The 22,956-nt window shown below is 59.4% G+C and overlaps 4 protein-coding genes across 8 annotated transcripts in view; all 4 read left to right on the top strand.

The window, feature by feature from the left end:
* Positions 1-6,952, top strand: part of KIAA1671 (KIAA1671 ortholog) — a 115,178-nt gene extending 108,226 nt beyond the window's left edge. For all 4 annotated transcript variants that reach the window (XM_014594789.3, XM_059713332.1, XM_059713333.1 and 1 more), the window contains 4 exons: positions 2,639-2,763; positions 3,187-3,326; positions 3,406-3,488; positions 4,199-6,952. In XM_014594789.3, the coding sequence (XP_014450275.3) occupies positions 2,639-2,763; positions 3,187-3,326; positions 3,406-3,484 (344 nt within the window). In that variant the 3' untranslated portion in view covers positions 3,485-3,488; positions 4,199-6,952. The remainder of the gene's footprint in view (positions 1-2,638; positions 2,764-3,186; positions 3,327-3,405; positions 3,489-4,198) is intronic.
* Positions 6,953-10,562: 3,610 nt separating this feature from the next.
* Positions 10,563-15,072, top strand: LOC102563162 (beta-crystallin B3). 2 transcript variants are annotated; one of them, XM_006259823.3, is made up of 4 exons: positions 10,563-12,858; positions 14,279-14,397; positions 14,517-14,649; positions 14,923-15,072. In XM_006259823.3, exons 1-4 carry the CDS (start codon positions 12,784-12,786, stop codon positions 15,067-15,069), a joined length of 474 nt encoding a protein of 157 aa, XP_006259885.2. In that variant the 5' UTR covers positions 10,563-12,783; the 3' UTR covers positions 15,070-15,072. The 2 variants fall into 2 exon arrangements, with proteins under 2 accessions (XP_006259885.2, XP_059569319.1); XM_059713336.1 differs by having other exon boundaries at positions 14,517-15,072.
* A 36-nt stretch (positions 15,073-15,108) lies between these two features.
* CRYBB3 (crystallin beta B3) lies at positions 15,109-15,588 on the top strand. Its single transcript, XM_059713337.1, has one exon. The coding sequence runs from the start codon at positions 15,109-15,111 to the stop codon at positions 15,586-15,588; it is 480 nt and encodes a 159-aa protein (XP_059569320.1).
* A 2,713-nt stretch (positions 15,589-18,301) lies between these two features.
* Positions 18,302-22,596, top strand: CRYBB2 (crystallin beta B2). The gene is made up of 7 exons (XM_006259824.3): positions 18,302-18,452; positions 18,970-19,052; positions 19,725-19,796; positions 20,918-21,036; positions 21,389-21,521; positions 21,791-21,933; positions 22,357-22,596. Exons 1-7 carry the CDS (start codon positions 18,302-18,304, stop codon positions 22,523-22,525), a joined length of 870 nt encoding a protein of 289 aa, XP_006259886.2. The 3' UTR covers positions 22,526-22,596.
* The last annotated feature ends 360 nt before the right edge of the window (positions 22,597-22,956 follow it).

Here is a 22,956-nt window from a genome sequence, read left to right as displayed (position 1 = left end):
CAAGATAACTGCTTTCTGAACTTCTGTGCAGGTGAGAGGCCAGACCCAGAAACAGCTGCTTAGGGCAGGGTGCTGCGGGCTCCTTCGCAAACCACGTTGTTCCTGGAATCGAGATTTAAAAATTTTTTTTTTTTATGTTGCATTTTCAAACCTTTCCTAAAATATTTCCTTAATTTAGCATAACGGAGACACCCGAGCCCCTGGCTCTGTGGGTGCCTTTCCTTGCAGCTTGTTTCTCAATATATAACCATCAGTGTGAATTCATAGGAGCTGTGATAGCTGTTCAGGTTCTGCGTGTGCCTCCAAGTCCCCATGCTTAGGCACATGTTGCCCGTGAGACCCTTAGAAATTGCTCACGGCCACAGCAAATTTAAAATGGAGCGGAGAAAAGCACATGCAGCACGTTACCTGCTTAGTATGGTTGTCTGTGGCCCCGCACAGCTTGGGGATCGCTGCCTTAAAGACCTGCTGCCACGGAGCAGCGCGTCGGCCCTTCCCCCTGCAAAAGGGCTGTTGTTAGCGCTGAAAGGATTAAAAGGAGCTCATCGACGCTAAGTCCACATCTCCATCCAGCCTGTCAAAAATGTTTCTAAATCATCCCCTTCCAACCCCCCTTGATGGTCCTGGGAGCGGGGCGAAGCAGCCGGCCAGCTTTTGGAAAAGTTCCTGTCTCCCACGAGGGAACAAACGGCTCAGCTCGCACACCATCAATCTCACCTCCATCCTTGGCAAAGTCTTTGAAAAAATTATCAAGGTTCACATTTGTGAGAGCCCAGCAGGACAAATTATGCTGAGGGGAAATCAGCACGGGTTCGTGGCAGGCAGATCGTGCCTGACCAATCTAGTCTCTTTCTATGACCAGGTTACGAAACGCCTGGACACAGGAGGAGGGGTGGATGTCGTATACTTAGACTTCAGGAAGGCCTTCGATACGGTATCCCACCCCATACTGGTGAACAAGTTAAGAGGCTGTGACGTGGATGACTACACAGTCCGGTGGGTGGCGAATTGGCTAGAGGGTCGCACCCAGAGAGTCGTGGTGGATGGGTCGGCTTCGACCTGGAAGGATGTGGGCAGTGGGGTCCTGCAGGGCTCGGTCCTTGGACCGATACTCTTTAATGTCTTCATCAGCGACTTGGACGAGGGAGTCAAATGTACTCTGTCCAAGTTTGCAGATGACACAAAGCTATGGGGAGAAGTGGACACGCCGGAGGGCAGGGAACAGCTGCAGGCAGACCTGGACAGGTTGGACAAGTGGGCAGAAAACAATAGGATGCAGTTCAACAAGGAGAAATGCAAAGTGCTGCACCTAGGGAGGAAAAATGTCCAGCACACCTACAGCCTAGGGAATGACCTGCTGGGTGGCACAGAGGTGGAAAGGGATCTTGGAGTCCTAGTGGACTCCAAGATGAACATGAGTCGGCAGTGTGACGAAGCCATCAGAAAAGCCAATGGCACTTTATCGTGCATCAGCAGATGCATGACGAATAGGTCCAGGGAGGTGATACTTCCCCTCTATCGGGCGCTGGAGTCAGACCGCAGTTGGAGTACTGCGTGCAATTCTGGGCGTCGCACTTCAAGAGGGATGCGGATAACCTGGAGAGGGTCCAGAGAAGGGCCACTCGTATGGTTGAGGGCCTGCAGACCAAACCCTACGAGGAGAGACTAGAGAACCTGGACCTTTTCAGCTTCCGCAAGAGAAGGTTGAGAGGTGACCTTGTGGCCGCCTATAAGTTCATCACGGGGGCACAGAAGGGAATTGGTGAGGATTTATTCACCAAGGCGCCCCCGGGGGTTACAAGAAACAATGGCCACAAGCTAGCAGAGAGCAGATTTAGACTGGACATTAGGAAGAACTTCTTCCCAGTTCGAGTGGCCAAGGTCTGGAACGGGCTCCCAAGGGAGGTGGTGCTCTCCCCTACCCTGGGGGTCTTCAAGAGGGGTTAGATGAGCATCTAGCTGGGGTCATCTAGACCCAGCACTCTTTCCTGCTTATGCAGGGGGTCGGACTCGATGATCTACTGAGGTCCCTTCCGACCCTAACATCTATGAATCTATGAACCTGCAACCAGCCCAGCGCTCTGGCACATAGCGATGCGTGCTGTAGCTGTGCCGAGGTAGTTGCAGGTATTCCCAGACGGGGAGGAGTTGCTGGGGCTAGAGCTGCTGATTGCTTTCTGGTTATCATGGGGGCCAGCCAGCTCTGCAGTGCCCGGAGGCTCAATAGATGGGGGGGAAAGAGCACAAGAACCAACTCGCTCCTCCTGATGCTCGCTGAGGGAGGAAGGCAGCTGGATGTTTCCCAGTGACCGTCACCTCCCAGTCTTATGTGAGAAGTAACTAGCTGCACTGACCCAGGTCGTTAGTGATCAAACTAAATAAACAAATTAGAGGGGGTCTCGGGGCTTAGGCTGCATCAGAAATCTTAACGTTAAAAAGCAACCGCTGCTTTTGGCTAAATCGTATCCGCTCAAACCACCCCTTTCTGCCGATGGTCCGTCTGCATCGCAGGATTACGCGGCGTGTGCTGTTACGGGGGGAGAGAGGTGTGGGCGAGGAGGCTGCCGACTGCTTGCTTGGTTCCTGTTTTAATGTGTCTGGTGTGAAGTGACATCTGGTCCCTTGCATTTGTTGTTAGAAGAGAAGTCTGCAAAGCAAGAAGCATCTGATGAGGAAGAAAAAATTCACCGACCTGAGAGATCACCAGCTGCACATCCTCAGAGGCTTCCTGTGTTTCCAGGCATGGACCCCTCGGTGCTCAAGGTGAGCGTGGGCCGAGCCCTCCAGAGCAACCCGGGACCGAGTGGCAAGGACCCGGTGCTGTCCGGAGCGAGCGCTAGGGCCAGAAGGGGCGGTCGTGCGATACCCGGTGCACAGGCAACAAATGCGGGTCTCTTAGATGGGCACAAAATGCACAGACGTGTCACAAGCACCTCTTTCGCTCGCAGGCCATTCATTTATACTTTGGTGGAAGGAGTGGGAGTTAAAATGAGACGTAACTCATGATAGTGACTGTATTTCCTAGATGTTTCCCAGACGGTTCAAGCTGACTGCGTTTCCATTATGAGGGGGTACCGTCTCTTATGAATTTCAGACTCGGGTTTCCGCTGCTTCATAAATGATTCAAGCGATCGGCTTGTTCTCTAAGCAAATTTGAAAGCTGCTTTTTAATAAACTTCTTCCCAGGCTCAGCTGCGGAGAAGGCAAGAGCCTGAGAGCCCCGGTGAAACGGGTTCAGCTCAGCTGTCGAAATCCCCGAAGCCCCAGTTCCAGCCAGGAGCTCCTGGGAGCCGAGTGCTGCCCTCCAGCGCCGAGAGGGAGGACAGGTGAGAGCCGCCCAGGTGCGGGAAGCAGCTTCCACGAGGTATTGTCATTGAAGAGTAAAGCGTATTTTTTCTTTCTCAGGTCTGAAGAGATGTCTCCTCAGTGGCTGAAAGAGCTGAAGTCAAAGAAAAGGCAGAGCCATTATGAGAATCAGGTCTGAGAAGGTAACTTCCCGGCACGGGCAGGGAGCGGCTGTGTGGGGTGTGGGTCTCCCCGCTCTCTGGTCTTCTCAGCCAGGGGGGTTGCTAGCCCAGGAAGGAAGCGCTGCGCTCTTTCTTTCGGACCTGGCAGCTTATCAGCGTGGGTATTCCCTGCCCAGAGCAGTGTTGTCTCGGGCCGTCGTGGGCAAGCGCTCGCTGGAAGCACTTGGCCGGGCACCAGCGATGTGTCTGCAGTGTGTGAGGTCCATAAAGCTGACAGCCCTGGTCAGAAAACACCTCGACACCAGCTCTGCAAGCCTGCCGGAGAAATGCCATAGACATTTCTAGCCAAGAGAGAAACCACCCAATTGACTGCACAGATGATGCACATCTCACCTGGCCTTCCTGCTTTGCAGTTTTTGCTAGTCCAGATGAAGACGCTCTGAATTTCTTGCCAGGCAGCTCTGCTGGGATAGCACTAACACCACTGCGCTGCTGATTTTGTAACGAAACTTTGACTCCTGCAACGAAGCAGGAGTGGGTTTGTCACCGGGCAGCTGATGGCCTCTCCAGTTCAGTACCGTACAGTGGCTTGCATCTGCAGTGCCGGAAATGAGGGTTCAGCTCATTTAAAATCTTGGCAGTCCAGAGGGTGGTGGGGTTGGCTAATTGATGAATTTACAATGTCACGGTGCAGCTGATCCAACAGCTTCTGGTTTTCTTTCTCCCCCCAGATACCGATTATGACCAGGAAAAGAGAGAGAAATTTAACAGAAGCCTTAACTCATCTGAACCTAAAATTCACACATTGTGCTGCTGCTGTTTGCTTCCTGCCTCGACTGCTATGTGCATGGTGCCTTCCCGTTTTTGTGGAGAAAGCTGCTTAACTTTCATAGTCAAATACAAAGCTGTGTCTTACCCGGCGTGGGAGGAGAGTCACTTTCGAGCCACCCGAAGCAAGCGCCAGGGCGGGGGTAGTTAGCACTTCAGGAGGTCTTGCCAGGGTGCGACGCGTGATTTAGGACACGCTGCACGTGAGATGCGCGTGGCCCCTCGTCTCGAACAAAGACGACGCGTCCGCCGATGCGTTCAGCAGCTCGGAGATGGGAGTTGCGGGGGGCACGCGGCGTGTAAGGCTGGGTTTGTATTTGCTTATGAAAATGACATTTTTAATCCATTTTCTTTCTTGTGAACTAATAGTAGTTCCTGTGTAGAATGAAGTGCGTGGAAGAGAACAAATCCTGTTTACTGCCATATCGAAAAAGGAAACTTGACTGATTTTTTCTTTTTTTTCTCTTTGTTTTTGTTTTGTAAAATGTGTTTTTGATGGGCTGATTGGCTTATACGTATGTATAATCTGCTGGTCTGGAAGATCAATATTATTTGTAGCTAGAACAAAAGGTTAATTTTTTCTTTCTTTTAAGTGGGGTTATATATTCTGTCAGCATGTAGTGTAGTCGTTTCATTCGAATGTCATTCATAGGAGGGATAAAGCAATAATGTCAACCAATTCTCTTTAAAAAAAAATAGATGTAAATATTTTTTTTACTATTAAATAGGAGGGAAGAGGAAGGATGTCTAGTCTTATCCATATCAGGGTTCCCGATTATAGCTGAATGTCACTCTAGAAGCAGCTCAGGTTGTCCCACTTGATATTTTTATTGCTTATTCTGTAAATAATCAGTTGTAGGTTTTTATTTTTATGATGCTCGTGTGGGATAACCTCGAGTCAGTCTCCCGTTTTTCAGATGAACTAAACACTTTATTTTTGGTAAGACCAAGCGGTGGTTACATTAGCACTGTCGGTAATACTAACATCACAACGCACGAGTTCGGAGATGTCCCTCGTACCACACGTGTTTGGGTGTCTTTGGATACAGATTCTGCTAACTTGTAAGATGATGATGATTATTATTATTATTTTTTAACCAGGACGTCCGTTTAAAAATTTCATTTTAAATGGAGGCTGCATTTTAAAATCTCTCTTATTTTATCTGCCCCCGATAAGTGCTCTTTTCAGAAAACCCTTAAAATTACCTGTAAAAGGGGAAAGCTCCCCTTTCAAGGGAGCCTCCCCCTAACTCCAGCAGAGGAAGTAGGTGACCGGGGCAGGAGAAGTGAATCCAGGTCGCCCAGAGCTCTTCTTTCGGCTGCTTTTGTAACCCGGTGCGGCAGAGCCCTGGAGCAGGCCCGCCAGCGCAGCCATCCGGGGCAAGCCACCACGGTGGCGTGGCAGGCGGAAAGCATCACGTTTGCTGTAAACTGCACTGCAGTCCTTATGTCCAGCTGACCGGTTCGGATCTGAACAGTCTTGCACCACCACTCGCACACGTGATCCTCTTGCGCGGCCCCGCTCTCGGCAGCTCGATGGCCGTGGCCCTCCACGGTGAACCGAAGGGGCGCACCCTGTCTGCTAGCTCCAGCTTCCGCTGCCATAAACCACGTGCCAAGTCTCGTCCTTGAGAAGTCACCAGCGAGGCGACTTCAGCAAACCTCGGGGCGAGACCAGTCCAATGCCCCCTTCTCCCTTTCCAAGCTACAGTCCCGGCTGCAAGAGCCCACGTGTGATAGGAGTGCAAGCCGGTATTTTTCCGTAGCAGAGTAACCATCTTTGCTCGGTGCTTTGCCCTGCTTCGCGTCCAGAGGCAGCGATGCTAGAGGCACTGCTTTTGCAGCCACCTCTGATGCAGGTCGGCAGCCTCTCGCTGACGTTGCGGGCAAGCGGAGCCCCCCACCTCCCGCCATCCTGTGCAGAGGTGGGTTCAAACCTCCCCCTCCCCTGCCCCGGGAAGGGAGCGCGGCTCCCGTCGAGTGCGGTTGTTAGAGGGCCGCTGTGCAGTGATTTTAAAGAGCCGTGTCCGTTCCCTGCCTGTCGTTTGAGTGTGCGAGCCCCGGTTTCAGTTTGGACAAGGCGCTCTCTGAAGCAAGGTGCGTGCGCTTCTGTTCTTAATGCAACGCCCCCACGTCTTGGCAGCCGCACGCAGGTGTTGGCACGTACGACTGGAGCGGGATTTAATTAGCGGCAGGGTTTCTGCAGGTGACGGCAGCACCTCGGTTGGGGTTTTTTATGGGGTTTTTTTAGTTGCCCTGCACTAAGCGTGTTGGGTGCCTTTTTTCTCGAGAAGCGTTTGAAGCCCGGGTACGTTCCACCTCGTCCCAAGAGCGCTTGGGCGGCGCGGGAGCGGGACGTCGGGAGTCAGCGGGTCGGCGGCGTCCCTTTAATGCCAGGCGGCGCGCTTCGTCTGACGCTCCCTGATGTCACCAGACAAAAGCCACGAATTCTTGGGGTCGGTAGCTGCAGGGTTTGCTGTGCATGCTGGGAAACAGGGGGATTGTGATTGGATATTGTCAGAGCCCTTTGAATATGTATGCGTTTCCACTTCTGCTTGGACAATGCACTGAAATTTACTGTACTGAGTGGTTGAATAACTGCTGAGAAATGTTTAATCTGAAACATGTCTGATTAAAAAAGAAATCTTTAGAATGTGGTTGAACGGGAAAGTGTGTTTTTCTGATCTCTCATTTCTTTGTACCACGTATGACTTAATGGCTACTTCCTGCTCTCCACGTTCCCCTCGTGTACTATAACATTATATTAGCGGCTCGTTCATTATTACATACGTAATAGGACACCCTCGAAAAGCCTCTGCTTTTGCAGAGTTTCATTTTAATTTCAAATGCTGCTTATCACATGTCTCACCTTGGTTGTTTGGTCTGCCGTGCCACAGATTGCACCTCGCTGTTAATCTAAGGCAGGAATGAACTCTTAGCTGTCTGCATGTTCTTCGTGTATGGGGTTTGTTGTTTTTTAATGAATAACTTTTGGAGTTTATTTCCGGAGTCATTTAACTCTCCTCTGCTTGAGCTCGTTTTTCAAGCGCGATGGACGGGGAGAGGCGGGCGGTCGCGCTCCCCGTAGCGTACGCGAGCTCCAGCGGAGAGAGCTTTGTCTTCTCCAGTTCAGGTCGCTCCTGCAACCGCTGCTTCTCATCCCACGTCAGTAGATGGGTGTTTGAAAGAAGTGAATGTAAATCAGGCTGGTGCCTCTGAGCTGGATGAGGAGCATCTTTGCCCTGACTCGATGCTGCTCGTGCTCAGATTTGCACTGCCTCTGCATTTCGTATTTGTTGGACCGTTGCAGGTGTCTTCCCTTTCAGTTTGGCAAATTCCCCTCCTTTACGCGTTGTACAATTTTGTGCTTCCTACAAGCCAGGGCAGACTTGCTGGTTTGTTTTATCTGCTGTATAGAAAGATGCCCACTTGCTGCTTTCTGGCCTTTGAAACGTGGTTTTTTGTTGTTTTTTTACCGCAGTTGTGTAGGAAGAAAAAGAAAAAAGAAGCTTGTTGCTTGAACAAACACACAGTTTTACTCTCTGCCATATTTTTGGTTCCCCCACTCGTTGCTGGGAAGCTACCAGACACATTTGAGGTCAGAAACGGCCGGCGATGGACTCAGAAACGCTTGTTTGCAGGCTTGCTCCGGCGTCTTCTCCAGACGCAGCAGTGGTTTCATCGTGACGTTTCTGTTGCTGCACTTTGCGTTTTTGCCTTTAATTTGTAGACTATTCCGCTGTTGCGGCGGATGCCCGTAAAGGACTGTAACGGAGCGGGGGCTGAGGTCTTTCGAAGGCAAAGCAGGGGCAAGGCAAGTACTGCCTGCAGCGCGAGGAGCCCAAGCCAGCTGCGATCTTCGTCCCCTGTCACCGCTCTGCGATGCTGGCAGTGCATTTTGCAGTGAACGCGTTGATCCGTGTCGGATGGAGCAGGGGCTCTCGTCTCGGGGGCAGAGCGACTGGCCTGGGTTCGGCACAGCGTTTTGTGAAAGGTGGTGAAAGGTGATTGCTGGTCTGTCCCCAGCGGCTGTCCTCGTGGGAAGGGCTCCCTGCTTGCTTACTGAACCGCGTTTCCTTCAGATGAGGCCAGAAGGGCCGGCGCGGTGAGAGCTAAGCCTGGTCAGTCTCGTTTTGTCCCTCGTTACCGTGCGAATGCCTTCCCCCGTCGGGCTGATGCTGAAGCCCGCTGAACCGAGCTCACCTTTAATCCGGGCTGCGACCAGATGCTTCGGGCACGGGATAACGCCCGGAGCCTCGAGAGGGAAAGAGGGTAGCTGACAACACCGGCGACCCTTGTGAGATTTGTGCGCGGGTTCATCGTGAGAGACGAACACCAAACAGCTGTCAGGAGGGAAACGTTCTTGCCGAGCGATCCTGCATGCAGAGTAGACGGGAGAGACGGGCGTCGAGGGGCGCTAGCTAGTCGGGGACGTGGCCAGTTGGGAATCCCACCGGTGCTCTTCACTGCCTTGAAAACCCTCGTGTGTGTCCTCCCGTCGGACGGACCGCTCCATCCGGGGTCGCTGTCGCACCCGCTGTTTAACGGGAGGGGCCGTGGCAGTCCCCTCTCCCCATGCCCTGGATCATTGCGTAGGGACTCGGCTCCGCTAGCCCGTGTCGCAGGTACCGGGCGTCTGCGGGGACGGGGGACGGAGAAGCACGGGCGGGCCAGCTCTGTCCGGTTAGGAAAGGGCATTTGCAGCCTGCCCCTCCCCAGGGACGTGCACCACTGGCCAAAGCCACCCCGTCCGCGGCGTGGCAAGGCAGGGGCCAGCCACGGCTCTGCTGGTCTCGTCGGGCCACCCCGGGAGCATGCTGCGGGCTTAGTTTGCCTGCGTCCAAGCAAGACCTGCCCTTTCCATCCTCCGCGGAGCGGTGACCTTTTACCACGGGCCTGAATTGGGTGCACGTGCACCAGCTTCCAAGTCCTCTGTTGCCCCAGATGGACGTGGCCAAGCAAGGAAGAGGCCAGGGTAGGGCAGCACCTTGGAAGCAAACTGCTTCAGAGGTAAGCTTTCATAGGCAGATAGCCTGACGCAGTGGGTTGCTGCCTATGAAAACTCGGGCTTCCTCGAGCCGGTTAAGTGTCTAAGGTGCCCCCTTCCTGCCTGGCTTCAGGTGGACATGGTGAGCCACCTGTCTGCCCGGAGCCGGGTGTCGTAGCCGTGCACGGGGCAGGGCGCTGTGATGAGCAGCATCAAGTATTTCCCTTCCCGGGTCCGCCTGGGACTCGTGTCATAGCAACGTGCTCTCCCCCAGGCACTGCTGGCTCGGGTCAAGCAGCTGAGAGTATTATTATTATTATCAATATTCTTTTTTTTAACGAAGCTATCTCTCAAAATACTTTTTCACATCTCTTGATGGGTTTTGGAGAGGAGGGGGAAGGGGACGGTCTGGAGGATTATCTTCTGACCACGTCGGACATGCTGATTGTATGCGGCCTGTTTAAAGGAGCTGTTGTATAGTTCAAACTTTTATATCGTTCCACATAGCCTTATAGACCCTGTAAATACGGATCACACAGTTAATAAATATATTGTGCTATAGAAAATATTTTGTACTACATAGTTTCCTACGTAAAATGGATATTCTGGCTGTTGTGCAACTTATTGTATGACTCTGATTCCAAGTTTAGCTTTGCCAGGTATTTAAAAAAATAAAAAGAAGAAGAATATTTTCTATCCACGTGCCGCGAGTGTTTCCCAACGGGATTGAAGAAGCCGACAGCTAGAGGAAAGCGAGCGCCGCTTGGAAGGAAATCAATACGAGACGTCGTCCCCTCTGTCATGTTTTGCAACTGTCTTATCAATGGTCAAGCTCCACGAGCTTGGAAAACAAAGCAGGATTTATGGGCACTTCAGTCATTGCAAAACTCAATGCAAGTGAGGATGCCACCAAGAAATGAGCCCGTGGGAAAATGCCTGTATTTTGAATGTCAAACGGGAAAAATCAGTGTCAGATGAGTCTTTGGCAGGTTATTCCTCTTCCGATCCCTCCCCGAGTGCTCGTTGCTCTGTCTGGCAGTGGTGTTCTCTGTTTTACAACCGTGAGATTTCGTATTCGCGGAGAGGGTGGAAACGTGAAAAGGAGCGTGATAAGCACGAGTGTTGGTGCACCGCTGTCTGTGGCGGCTCTCCGCATGTGCAGGATGTGTTGCAAACCACGACAATAAATTACAGTACGAAGCTGTGGTGTTGCTTGCGTTTCATGGAGGGTTTCGCGTCGTCTCGCCGCGTGCCGGCTGCCCCCAGAACAGCTCTGCCGTGAAAACGGGTCGTCGCGGCCGGCCGGTCGCCGGCCCATTCCTGCCCCGGGGAGGTCTGCCCAGGCTTCTGGTAAAGAGAAATGGCAGGAGTGTCTTTGAGACGGTGACTTCCAGCCCACCCTCCCTGGGTAGGGCCTGGAGCCACGCTGAGGGCCGCGGCGTGATGCTGCGAGCGGTCAGGGCTTTACGAGCAATGCACACGATGCCGGGATGGCAGGTTTTTGCCAGCGTTTGCCTGGCTCGTCCCTGCAATCCCTGCCCCTCCGTCTCCACCCGTGCCCTGGCCTGCTCCCTGCTCGCGCCACGGAGACGCTCTCGTGCGTCCCCTGGAGCCACGCGCCCAGGCCACGCTCGTTAAACACAACCCCGCCAAAGTCTCCCCCAGCAGCTAGCTGAATAACGGAGCGGCTCTTGGATTGATTTGTCTCCTGAATTATGACTCCGGCTTGAGGCCGGGAGACGGTGCTGGGTGAAAGCGCTGATGGCCGTGCCCTGGGACCGGAGCGTGGTCTGCTCCAGCGCTGGCTGCTCCTCGCCTGCCTGTTTTCCACGCGGTGCTTGGTCTCTTGCAGCGGGCATGGGCCTGGCTCCCGGCTAAGCACGTGCTTAAGTGCTTGCCTTCATCAGGTCCGAGCCGCGGGTGCCTGGCTGGAAGGTTGATTCGCACCCAGCTGAGCCCCGCTGACCTCGGGGCGTGATGTGCACTTGGCACTGAAGGGGCTTTTGGGGGTCGCCCGATGGCTGGGAGACTCCAAAGCTTCAGTCTGCTCCTCCCCAGCCCCAGATCCGTCCCCCAGCAGAGCTATCTCCCCCGCCAAGGGACGGATACCTCTGCACCAGGCATTTTTCAGCAGTCCCGACCGACTCCGAGTTTCCTTCCTCCCAAGTGTAACACGTGGACGTGCCCCCCTGTGTCTGCCAGCACAACCATGTTTGACACGAGGCCCCCGGGAGAAGGATTGCTGGGGGAGGTTGGGGAGGCACAACAGGCCTAAAGGTGTGCGTTTGGGGAGAAGGATGATGCCTTTGCCTGGCATTGGCGTGAGCTCTCAGTGGGCCAGACGGGGACGGGATAGGACGGAAGAGGAGGATGGAGACCAGCAGCTCGCGCGTCATCATTCAGCAGGTAAGTGGTTCCCCGGCTGTGGGACCGCAGGCACCCCCGACACCGAGCCCTTGCCCTACCCCGGCTCACTTCGAGGCCGTGTTTTGCACTGTTTTTGCCGTGCTCGGCTTGGGGCCCTCCGCAAACCGCTGATGGAGGAGTTTTCCAAAGAGTCTGGAGAGGAGCAATGCGAACATGCTGATGCGGAGCTGGCCGCTAATCTGTGCGGCGGGGTCTAAGGCGCGGCGGGGAGGTCTCTGAATACTGTTTCCACAGCGTGCCGCGAGCCCTCGCTATTGAAGTGAAATCTGCTGGACAGAATTCAATAGACAGCTGCTGCATCAGCATCGAAACCGGGCGCTGCTCCATTCAGAGGCACCCCATAAATACGGTGGTCTCCCGTCCTGGCCCGGCACAGCCAAAACTCCTCCGGAAGAGGTAGCGGCAGCCGGTGGCCGCGCTCGTTTGACTTGGGTTGCTTCTAGCCGTTAGCACGGGCACGTTAGCAGAGCAGTGTCCCATTCGGGAGCCGTGCCATGAGGTTTTAATTGGTATTTTTTCGCAAGGGCAAGAGTGGAGCTTTGTCTCTTTTTTTCTTCTCCACTGGCCCTGCAAACTCCTGGTAATTAGGGCGAGGGAAAGGCTGGCCAGCTGTGTCCTCGCATGGGCTTGCAAAGGGGCAGGGGATGTGCCGAGATAGGCACCCGCTGACATCCTGGCGCTGATTGAACGCTGCCGTTTGAATGGGGCTGGGCCGTGTCCAGCGAGTGTAGTTGGGGGATGCTCGATGGCCTCGCAGCCCCGATCAACCCATGCTGGGGAGCGGAGGCGGTGAACGCCACTAGCTGCTGGAGCGGCTCCGCAGGGGCTGTGGTGTTGCCGTGCCCCCACCGAGCCTTTGTAGACGGTGTCATTGCTCCCCCCGTCCCACTGCCTGGGCTCTGCGGGGATGGCCGGGTCGGATGCTCTGGCCTGTGTCATGCTGCAGGTCAGGCGAGATGCCCTCGCCGTCGGCAGGTGCCTGACGCTCCGGCACCTGCTTTAGTGCCTGACTAACAGGACGCGACGAGCTTGGCCCGGTGCTGACGCCTTGCGGTTCGGGATTTTCCAGGCGCGATGACTGACCAGCCGAGCCCTCCTGAGCAGATGGCCACTGGGGACAGCTTCGGTGGAAGAACTGGCACGTTCAAGGTACAGACGTGATGGTCGGTCACGGGCTCGTGTTGCTCCAGGGGTAGAGCAGGCCTCCGGGCCAGACTCGAGCTCTAGGATACGGCAGTTGTTTATTGCAGCCCCTGTTTTCAAGCAGCCCCGTCCCGCCGCCCCGAGCAGCGCACGGCTGCTTGATGCCGTCCCTCCTGCCCCGTGCACGCGCGTGCCCGCAGAAGGGGGCCGCGCTCCAGGCCTCCATCCCATCCCGATCACCCGCTCATCCGTAGCGGCTTAGCAGCGGGTCTCTTGTCAGGGAAGAGACTTTTTCTGAAGCTAAATTCCTTACGGCCGCGTCGTAGCCCTGTCTGCTGGTGAAAGCAGCTCGGGTGGCTGTTGTGGGTGCTCGCAGGCGGGTCCCCTTGGGTGGGGGGCAGAGAAACGTTGTGAGCGAGGGTGAGATCGGAGCCCCGCACGCGGCCGGTGCTGCTGCCGTGCTTTCTCTGTGAAAACACGGAAGAGCGTCAGGCCATCGCAGCAGCGTGGGCATTTGTACCCGCAGGAAATATACCTGCCGGGGCATTTGTACCCCCCAAGGCTCTGCAGGGACTATGCAGGGCAGCAGCAGAAGGCAAAGGCTAGCGTCCCTAGCATTTCAAAACACCCCTCCAGTGCAGCTTCCCCTCTCTCTGGAGAGGAGACGGCGTCAGCCCCATGATTGCTACGGGAGCCGAGTGCATGGCGTGGCACCGTGGCTCTTGGTCTTGTAATTGGGCTCTGCATGGCTGAGGGACTTGCCCACGCGTGCTTGAGGGCTAGGTCCGGCGGGCTGGCCGGGCTCTGGGTGTCCCCTGCAAGTCCCTGCCGGGGGATTGCTGGTGGCGGTGCTGCGGCTGGCAGCTCCCATGCATGCGGTGCGGGCGGGTGCTGCGGCTTTTCTCTCGGGGGTTGCCACTGGCGTTCCTTCAGAGCTGCTGTTTCCTGCTCCTGGGTTTGCAACACGACCTCGGCAAGTTGGGCTGGGGTTGGGAAGGGGCAGCCCTGCTACCCAGAGGCCCCCGGGTGCACATGCAGCTAACTCAACCTGTGCTGGAAGGAAAGGCCAGGGCAAGGATCTGGAGGGTAGGGAAGCCGGGCACAGTGCACCAGCCTCTGGGGTGGGAGGCTGCAGCTTGGAGCAGGGTCCCGGGTGAGCTGCAGGCAAGCTGCGATGCGCGTCTCGGGTCGGTTTGACCGGCCAGTGCCCGGTTTGCCCTCTGCCTCCGCTGACCCCGGGAGCAATCGCACCCCGTGCCTTGTGCTCAGCGCTGGCTATCGAGTCTGAGCAGGAGCCGTCCGCCTTGCCAGGAGGGTTGCTGGCTCTGGGCCGGCTCCAGTGTCGGGAGGTAGCAGGGTGGCCGGGGCCAGGGTGGGCCAGCTCCTCTCCGGGGAGGCAGCGTGACTGCACGGTCCCTCCTCGCAGATCACCGTCTACGAGCTGGAGAACTTCCAGGGCCGGAAGCTGGTGCTGACCGAGGAGACCCCCAACGTGACCGAGAAGGCGCTGGAGAAGGTGGGCTCCATCCAGGTGGAGTCAGGCCCGTAAGTACCCAGGGCCGGGGCTGAGCGCTGCCAGGGCAGGGGCAGGGCTTGGCCGGCACGGGGGAGGACGGGGCTGCTGGCTAGCGGGGTCCTGGCGCTGACCCGGCTTCTCCCGGCAGGTGGCTGGGGTTCGAGCGCCAGGCGTTCGCCGGGGAGCAGTACGTGCTGGAGAAGGGAGACTACCCGCGCTGGGACGCCTGGTCCAACAGCCACAGCAGCGACCGTCTCATGTCCATCCGCCCCCTGGGCATCGTGAGTCGCGCCGGCGCTGCCCCAGCTGGCTCGCGGGGTGGGGGGGTGTTTTCCCCGGGAGGCTCCAAAACTGCTCCCCGTCTTCTCCCCGTGTCCGGCCGGGACAAGGGGGTCGGGCTGTGGCCCCTTGCCAGCCTGGGCTTTGCCGTGCGCTGTTGGCAGGATCGGGGGCTTGGACCCGGCACCTCCTCAGTTTGGGAAGGCGCCTGCCCCGTGGCTCTCCCGGCCGTGGCGCGGAGGGGCGCGCTCACCGGCGCGGCCTTTCCCCCGCAGGACAGCAGCGACCACAAGATCCACCTGTTTGAGAACCCGGGGTTCGCCGGCAGGAAGATGGAGATCGTCGACGACGACGTCCCGAGCCTCTGGGCCCACGGCTTCCAGGACCGCGTGGCCAGCGTCAAGGCGCTGAACGGGACGTAAGGCCGGGCCGCGGGGACGGGTCCCTGCCTCGGGGACGCGATGGAAGGAGGGACGAGCCAGTCTGACCCAGGGGGAGGTGGATGGGTGAGGACATCAGAGCCCAGGTCCGTCGTGCCCGTCTCCTGCAGCACGGGGCGCAGAGGGCAGAGAGCTGGGTCTGAGCAGGGTTTCCCCCCGTTCCTCTCTCCCTCGCTGCCTCCGGCATTGTTTAGCATTAGCACAGCCACTCCCACACCAGGGCTTGGTTGGCGGGGGGTCGGGTGCCGCCCCGAGAGCCCCTCGTGGCCCGCGGGAAGGAGAGGGTCCCACAACCCCGCTTGCGGCGCTGAGGCCCGGCTCTCTCTTCCACGCAGGTGGGTGGGCTACGAGTTCCCCGGGTACCGGGGCCGCCAGTACGTCTTCGAGAAGGGCGACTACCGCCACTGGAACGAGTGGGACGCCAACCAGCCCCGCATCCAGTCCGTGCGCCGCGTGCGCGACCAGCAGTGGCACCCGCGCGGCTCCTTCGAGCACAGCTGAAGGAGACCCAAGCACCCGCACCCGCACCCGCCGCCCCTTCCCGCGCCCCCCAAGCACGCCAAGAAGAGGAAGCTCAAGTGATTTTACGATGCTCTTTTGTGTCCGTGTAAAAACCTCCTCAATAAAGCTCTGGGCTAGAGGCGGCTTCGGCGTGGCGTGGCCTGGCTCGCTGCTGCGCGCGGAGGGGTGGGATCGGCTCGGTGGCTAACGCACCCGGGGCGCACGGCCTGGGAGGTCGCGCCTGCCAAGCAGGGCTGGGTCCTGCCCCGGGGCGAGGGGTCCCAGGGTGGAAAAGGCTGGGACTCTCTCATCCTCTCTTGTCCCGGACCCGGGGGTGCTGCCCGCTCGGAGGTGCACTGCATGCGGCCGGGGTTGGCCTGTCCTTGGCACTAGTGAGAGGCTGTTGGAGAGCCAGGAGCTCTGGGCAGGACACTGATGGGTCCCCAGTGTCGCCAAACTAGGATTCGTGCACCATAATGAGGCCCTGATCTGTGCCTAAGGGGTTTGTGCGCCTAACCCCGGGCTGTTACCCCTGGTGCTCCTGCCCCAGCCACCCGGGACGAAGGGAAGCGAGTACCATCCCTCAGGGCATTGCAAAAAGGCTGCAGCATTGCAAACATAGCCCAGCTCCGGCTGCTGCCTCTCAGCCCTGATGCCATCTGTGTGCCCCGTGGGCCGGGGCTCCCCATGCACCTGCTCCGTCTTGGCACCGGAGCCCATGGGCACGGGGTGGTGCGGAGCAGAGCAGGCAACCGTGGCTCCGGGCTCGTCTGCAGGAGAGGCTTGGCGCTGGTGTCTGCATCTCAGTGCTGTCACACGATGCAACAGCTGGGCTCGAAAGGGAGACGGGCTGGGAAGGGGCAGCCTAGCAGCGGTGTTGGGAGCCCAGGGGCATGTGCATTGCCCTCCGTCCTTGCGGCAGAGCCGGTGGGCTGTGGAGGACCCGGCCGGGGGCTCAGCCTGGGGGACATGCGCATTGGGACCGTCGGGGCTGCTGTAACGAGAGTGGTGCAGGGGTTTTGCTGGGAGATGCTGAGAGAGGCCCCGAGTGGGATGCTGAGAGCTGCGCCCAGGCGGGATGGGGACGTAGCAGCTCATCGCTGCGTGCCGGCGGTCCCCCAAGGCTGCTTTCCTCCGTGCTCCAGCACTTCCCAAACTGGAGCTTTGTTGATGTCTTCTAAGGTCCCGGGTGCCGGGAATTGCTCAGCAACGTCCTTCCAAACCATCAAGCAATGTCATTGCAACGGGAGGTTTCCAGGCAATGCTTCCACCTGGAAGTGTGTTTTAGCGCACTTTACTTCCCCCCAAAATAAGGGGGGATGAAACCCAAGAGGTGCTGAGAGCAGCCTGCCGCCCACCGTGGACAGACCAGGCCTGGCTATGGAGAAGGCCGCTGTGGCCCATCCGGGAGGACGTGACGATCGGTCACTTGCTGGGGTTTGTGCTGCCCTTGCTCTCCCCGTGCAAGGCAGGTCTCTGCTCAGCACCAGGAGACGGACCCGTCTCCAGCGCAGTCCCCATCTCCACAGGATGCAGCGAGCACGGAGGGGGGGATGTGAATGGGAGCGTGTCAGAGGATAAGGGGAGGTTGGAAAGAGGAGAGCAAAGAAAAGGGTGGGGACGGCGGGGGGAAGGCATGCGTGGCCAGGCTGGGAGACGTGGGGTTAGTGAGTCTCGAGAGAGAGGATGGAGCAATAGGGCAAGTCTTCCAGTACAGACGGGGCGGCAGGAGGGGGATCGCAAGCAATTGTCTGCACGCACAAGGCACGGGACCAGCGGGAGATTTAGCAGCTCTGAGGGCGGTTCGGTGCTGGGCGCTCCCCCTTGTCCTCGGCCCCTCAACAGCTGCCAGGCGGGGTGCTCGGCTGGGGCGGGATTGGGGTGAGCTCTGCCTTGCCTCCGTTAGCCCTGCGAGCCTTTAGGAAAAGGGCCCGGCTGTCCTGGGAAGCGTTAGGACCGGCCTCGAGCCTCGCTCCAAGTCCCTCGCCCTCGCGCCGGCCTGGGGTCAGTGTTGGGCACGTTCTGCCGGCGTCTCCGGTCTCGTGGCGCACGGCTCGTGCCTCCTGCTGCAGGTCGACGTGGGGGGAGACGGTGCGGCGGTCGCAGGGGGGTCCCAGGACTGCTTCCCATGAGCATCTTCGTGGGCTGAGAAAGCTGCTGCGGTCACGGGCATTTTCCCTTCCCGTGTTTGAACACTGCTCAAAACAGCCCCGTGGAGGAGTAACGGGCTTCGAACGGGGGAGGTAATCGAGTCTGAAATGGTCTCCGCTGGCACCGTCGGGCTGCTCCGTCTGTACGGAGGAGTGGGCGCTGTTGAGGCCCGAGCGGTGGGGACGCGGGCAGCCAAGGGGACGGCAGGCGTGCGAACGCCCCTGACTTCGGTATAACAAGTGTTGCCTGCCGGGGGGCAGCTGGGGGCCGGGGCTCGTGCCCAGCCTGCCTGCACCGGGCTGAAGGCCTTTTGCCCCTGGCAGCTTTGCCCTGCTGTCCTGCCGTTCGCTTCAGCACTGGCGTGTCGGGGTCAGCGAGCAAAGCACCGGGCCCTAGACGTGCGAACGAAACACCCGCGTGGTCTCCACGCTCCCAGCAAGGACTCCCGGGTTTGCCGGCTCCCGGGGCGGCTTCCCAAAGGCCTGGCCAGGGAAGATCACGCGTGGGGCTGGGGTCCCGCACCGTGCCACGTGCTACAAGTGGCATCTCCGAGGGGGGCCACATGCGAAGGCCCCGTGGCGGATGCTGCCGTTGGGAGCAGCACCCCGTACAAGTCAGCGTCCTTCCAGGCCTTCGCGGGCTCAACGTGCCGCTGCACGTGCACCCCGTCTCACTGCGGAAAGCAAAGGCTTGGGCATCGGCGGAGATTTCCCGTGCGTCGCACGGCCCCGGCGTGTTGCTCGCGCGGGTGGAGGCAGCTGAGCTCAGCAGGTTTTCTGTGCTGCTAGCGGGGGGGCCGGGGGCCGGTTTGTTCCAGGGATCAAGACTCTGGCTCCAAAAGCCCTGAAACAGGGCTGTGCGGGGCATTGTTTGAGAGCGGCGGGCCCGGCCTTGGCACGCGTTTTGGCTGATGCTTGCAAACTGCAAAGCTCCTTGCCAACAAACCCGACAAAGCGGGCGCTGCAAATGTGACAGCTAATGAAATACCTCCCCGGCTCGGGGCTTCGCGACACAATGGTGCCGGCGGACCAGCTGACCCGCGTTGCCATTGAGGGCTAATCCCGCATTCTCGCTCGGGGCGCGGCGCGGGCTAGTTTGTAAATAGCGTTGGCACCGTTCCCCCGCGCCGCGGTATAAATTGCACCCTCGGCCCCAGCCCGGCACTGGCTCAAGCAGGTACTGGTACAACGGGTAAGAAACCTCTCTCTCTCTTCTCCTTCTTTGCTCCAGTTTCCATCGCCACGCCGGGCCACGGCAAAATAGCTGGAGCGCGGGCTCCGGGCCGGCGAGGAGGCAACCGGGAGAGGAAGGCAGTGAGTTGGTAGCAGATGGCGGCCGGGATGGCCTGATCGCATTTAGGAGGGAACCGCTTGTTTTCCCGGGGTCTGAGCTTTGGATTTTGAGTAATTCTGAATGTGGCTGGGTCCTGGCGCTCCTCGCCCTGGCGTCGCCCGCCGCTCACGTTGCTGGGTGAGAGTCGTGGGGAAAAGCCTCCGGATCCTCCGTCGCTTTCTCCGGCGCCGCGAAGGTCCCCAAGGCTTGGGCTTGCCCCACTCCTATAGCCGTGGTGCACGGAGGACGGAGCCGAGGAGCAGCTCGGGCAGAAGTCGCTCCCCTTTCCACCCCGGGGGCGCAGGCCTTGTCTCTTCCCTTGTCGGTGCCCAGGAAGGCGCTTGTCTCTGGTCTGGTTCTGCCCGGCGTTGGCATAAAGGGACCCACGGCGGTCCATCCTCCTCGCTCGCGCCGCAGCCCCGTTTCGGCTGCTTTCTCCGGAGGAGTCGTCGGCCCCCGCGGCTCTGCCACAGATCCCCGTGCGCCCCCATCGTAGCGGGGCAGTTCGCATGGGGCAGCGAGCCCACCCTTTCCTCCACCCTTGCCCACACTTGCGTGGAGCAACCCCTTAGAAAGACCCGCGGGGACGGGGTGCAGGGTCCTGGCCGAGCGGTCGGCGCAGACTGTTAACCTGTCGCGTTTTCTCCCCAAAGCAACAGCCCACCTGGGTCAGCATGGCTTCTGAACATCACCTGCCACTCTCTAAGCAACAGACCAACCCGAAGGTCAGTCCTTGCCCCTCGCGGGCCGCGCCGGGAGCCGGAGCAGGCGACCTGTCCGGTGCAAAGCGCGTGCACGCGTGCAAATACCCGTCTCCCATCCTGGCCCAGCGTGCAGCCCGGGGCTCTCCTCTCTCTGACGCTGCAGGTGGGAATGGGGGGAGTGGGCTGCTCTTGGCCGCACCTTGCTCGGCTCTGGCCCTGAAGCACCATCCGGCTAGCGGCGGAGATGGACGTACGCCCTACGGCTGGCAGTGTCCCGTGAGCCCGCGGCACCCTCCTCGCACCGGTGGTGACTCGGGACGGGCCCAGCGTGCTAACGAATAATGCAGAGCAAGGGAGGAATAAAGCCCCGTCCCCCATGCGCCTCGATGCGGGCACACGGGACCAAGGACGAGGATGCTACAAGTGTCTCGGTGCTCAGCTCGTCCCCCGGGAGCGGGCGATGGTGGGGACGGTGGGCGCCGTGCCCTCGTTCGGGCCCCGTCGAGCTCCTACGGACACGGTTGGGAAGAGCCCCTAATCCCATCTCCTCCCTGCAGACACAACAAATCCTCTCCTCGTAGCTTCGCTGACCCATGAAACCCATGCTGAGCCGGCAGATCCCGGCTCACTGGACGGTGCCTTAATCCGCTCCACCCATCCCTAATCCCTGTTGATCTTGCTGGGACTCGCATGCCCCCGGGGACCAGACGCTGCCCCGCCGGAGCGGCCTGGGCCTCCGGCTGGAGGGCAACCTGCCGGCCGAGGTTTAAAGCCTTGGGGTGGTCAGTAGGGTTGAGGAAATGCTCGGCGCGGCCCCGCCGTGTGCTGCCGGGGAGGGTCCGGGCTGCACACGCGTGCCACGTGTTTCCTGGCCTAGACTCGGGGACCAGGTGTGAATGTGGCTCGGTATTTGTAGCATGGATACAAGGCGAGCACAGCCCTAGGTGACCCTCTGCAAGGGTGCAGCACCAAACAGGGGCTCGTATGCAACTCGACGGCCCAGCTCTGAGCCCGGTCCGTGCCGGGAGTCACCGAGGCGGGTGGCGATGCTCGCGGGAGAGGCCCCGGGTGCCAGGCAGGGATATGCGACCCGGCTCCGGGCGCGGGCGCCGTGGCTCACACGGCTCCGTCCTGCGTTGCAGATCGCCATCTTCGAGCAGGAAAACTTCCAGGGGCGCTGCCATGAAATCAATGGGTCCTGCACCAGTTTGAAGGAAGCCGGAGTGGAGAAAGTGGGCTCCATCCTGGTGCACTCTGGACCGTACGTATCTGCCGGGAGCGGAGGCAGGCAGCGGGCCTGGGCTGGGCCGGGGGCGCCGAGGCAGGGTCAGGGTCTGCGAGCGACGGGAGGAGCTGGTGCAAGGCAAAGGGCAGCGCTGCAGGAGTTTCCCTCCTCCTGCCAGGGGCACGCATAGCCTGAGCACGGGGCCGAGGGACACGGCATCTCCGTGAGCAGGAGGAGCGCGTGGTGCATCGAGGGTGGGCTCGATGGCCCTTAAGGTCCCTCCAGCCCCGGGGAGCAGACACCACCAGACTAGCGTTTCAGGACGGGTAGCACCAGGGCATCCCGGCGCGAGCCCCGTGGCTGATGCCCGTGCGTGGCTCTGTTGCAGCTGGGTTGGTTACGAGCAGGCCAACTGCAAAGGGGAGCAGTTCGTGTTCGAGAAGGGAGAGTACCCGCGCTGGGATGCCTGGACCAACAGCCGGAGGAGCGACATCATCGGGTCCCTGCGACCCATCAAAGTGGTGAGCGCGCGTTCGGGAGCCCGGGGCAGGGCCGGCTCGGGGCGCCCGTCCGTGTGCGAGCTGGAGGAGGAGGGGGCGAGCCCCTGTGCGCTCACACCTGCATGCTCACGCTTCCCCAGGGGTGTGCACACGCCCAGATGGGAGCACGGGTCAGCCAGCCCTACAGCATCCCAGTAGGAGCCAGACTCCCCGATAACCCCCGAGACCCCTGCAAGGCACCGCGTTTCCCTGCCCCGGCTGACCCCCCGTTGCTGCCTTCTCCCCTTCAGGACAGCCAAGAGCACAAGATCGTTCTCTTCGAAAACCCCAGCTTCACTGGCAAGAAGATCGAGATCATCGATGACGACGTGCCCAGCTTCCACGCTCACGGCTACCAGGAGAAGGTGTCCTCCGTGAGGGTGCAGAGTGGCACGTGAGTACCTTGCACGCCCGGCCCCTTAGGATCCGTGTCTCCGGGCTCGACCCAGGGACAGAGTCATTGCACGGATGGGTCGTGGCTCTCCGGCCTCGCTGCAGCAACCTCCCCGCTTTACACGTCAAATCCGTGCACGCGGTCGTGTCGCTCGCTCGGCGGCTCTGCTCCGGGCCTGGCCAGGAGGCAGCCGGGGCTGAAAGCAGGAGAGAGGGGCGCGACCTGGGAGGAGGTCGGGGAGCACCGGTTTGAACCCTGGGGTGCAGCACAGGGATGGGAGGTTCACCCCCGGGGGACCCCAAGGCATCTGCCCCATCCCGACCCGCTAGGACCCTGCGTGCAGGGCGGCGATGGGCTGCGGGTGCCGCGCCGGGCCGGCTGGCCTCTCTCCTGGCTCTGACGCGGCCGCGCGTCCCGTTGCAGGTGGGTGGGGTACCAGTACCCAGGCTACAGAGGTTACCAGTACCTGTTTGAAAAGGGGGAATACAAAGACAGCTCGGAGTTCGGCGCCCAGCACCCCCAGATCCAGTCCGTCAGGCGCATCCGGGACATGCAGTGGCATCAGCGAGGGGCTTTCCACCCCACCAACTAGAGCCCCTCTCCTCTCCCGAGTGCCTGGAAGAGGAAGGGGAGCGAGACGAGCTTTCCCGTGGCCGGCTGCTGTTTTCGATGGCGTTGTTCCCCCAAATGCCACTGTGTGACGAATGCTACTGCTGCTGAAGCAACCGAATAAAGCTTTGAGTATCAAACGCCCTGGCCTTGTGCCTTTTCTCGGGGCCGGGGCTGGGACCCCCTTCCGGCCGGTCTGCCTGGTAGCTCTGGGGGCCGTGCCGGAGGGGGCTGTGCTGCAGGCCACTATGCAGCGGGGACCTGCCTGGTCCAGGCGACGGAGGAGAGGCCCGACTGGGCCAGATGCTTGCTCTCTGACCTTGGGGGCTCTGTCCCGCCTGCCTGCGGCCCCTGAGAGCGAGGGGGGCTGCAGGAAACAGCAGGAAAACCCATGCGAGTTGCCCCAACCCAAAG

Source organism: Alligator mississippiensis, chromosome 10 (assembly GCF_030867095.1).
Source record: "Alligator mississippiensis isolate rAllMis1 chromosome 10, rAllMis1, whole genome shotgun sequence".
Taxonomy (NCBI): domain Eukaryota; kingdom Metazoa; phylum Chordata; order Crocodylia; family Alligatoridae; genus Alligator; species Alligator mississippiensis.
Note: the sequence above shows the minus strand (reverse complement) of the source record. Positions and strands in the feature narration are given on the sequence as shown.

What these genes read in the sequence shown, in the direction of transcription:
- LOC102563162 (XM_059713336.1), top strand. Translation starts at nt 12,784, where the DNA reads ATGACTGACCAGCCGAGCCCTCCTGAGCAGATGGCCACTGGGGACAGC. An exon ending in GAAGAACTGGCACGTTCAAG is followed by an intron (nt 12,859 to 14,278) that starts GTACAGACGTGA and finishes CCCTCCTCGCAG; the next exon opens with ATCACCGTCTACGAGCTGGA. An exon ending in ATCCAGGTGGAGTCAGGCCC is followed by an intron (nt 14,398 to 14,516) that starts GTAAGTACCCAG and finishes TTCTCCCGGCAG; the next exon opens with GTGGCTGGGGTTCGAGCGCC.
- CRYBB3 (XM_059713337.1), top strand. Translation starts at nt 15,109, where the DNA reads ATGGAAGGAGGGACGAGCCAGTCTGACCCAGGGGGAGGTGGATGGGTG.
- CRYBB2 (XM_006259824.3), top strand. Translation starts at nt 18,302, where the DNA reads ATGCGAAGGCCCCGTGGCGGATGCTGCCGTTGGGAGCAGCACCCCGTA. An exon ending in GGCATCGGCGGAGATTTCCC is followed by an intron (nt 18,453 to 18,969) that starts GTGCGTCGCACG and finishes TCTTTGCTCCAG; the next exon opens with TTTCCATCGCCACGCCGGGC. An exon ending in CCCTGCGACCCATCAAAGTG is followed by an intron (nt 21,522 to 21,790) that starts GTGAGCGCGCGT and finishes TCTCCCCTTCAG; the next exon opens with GACAGCCAAGAGCACAAGAT.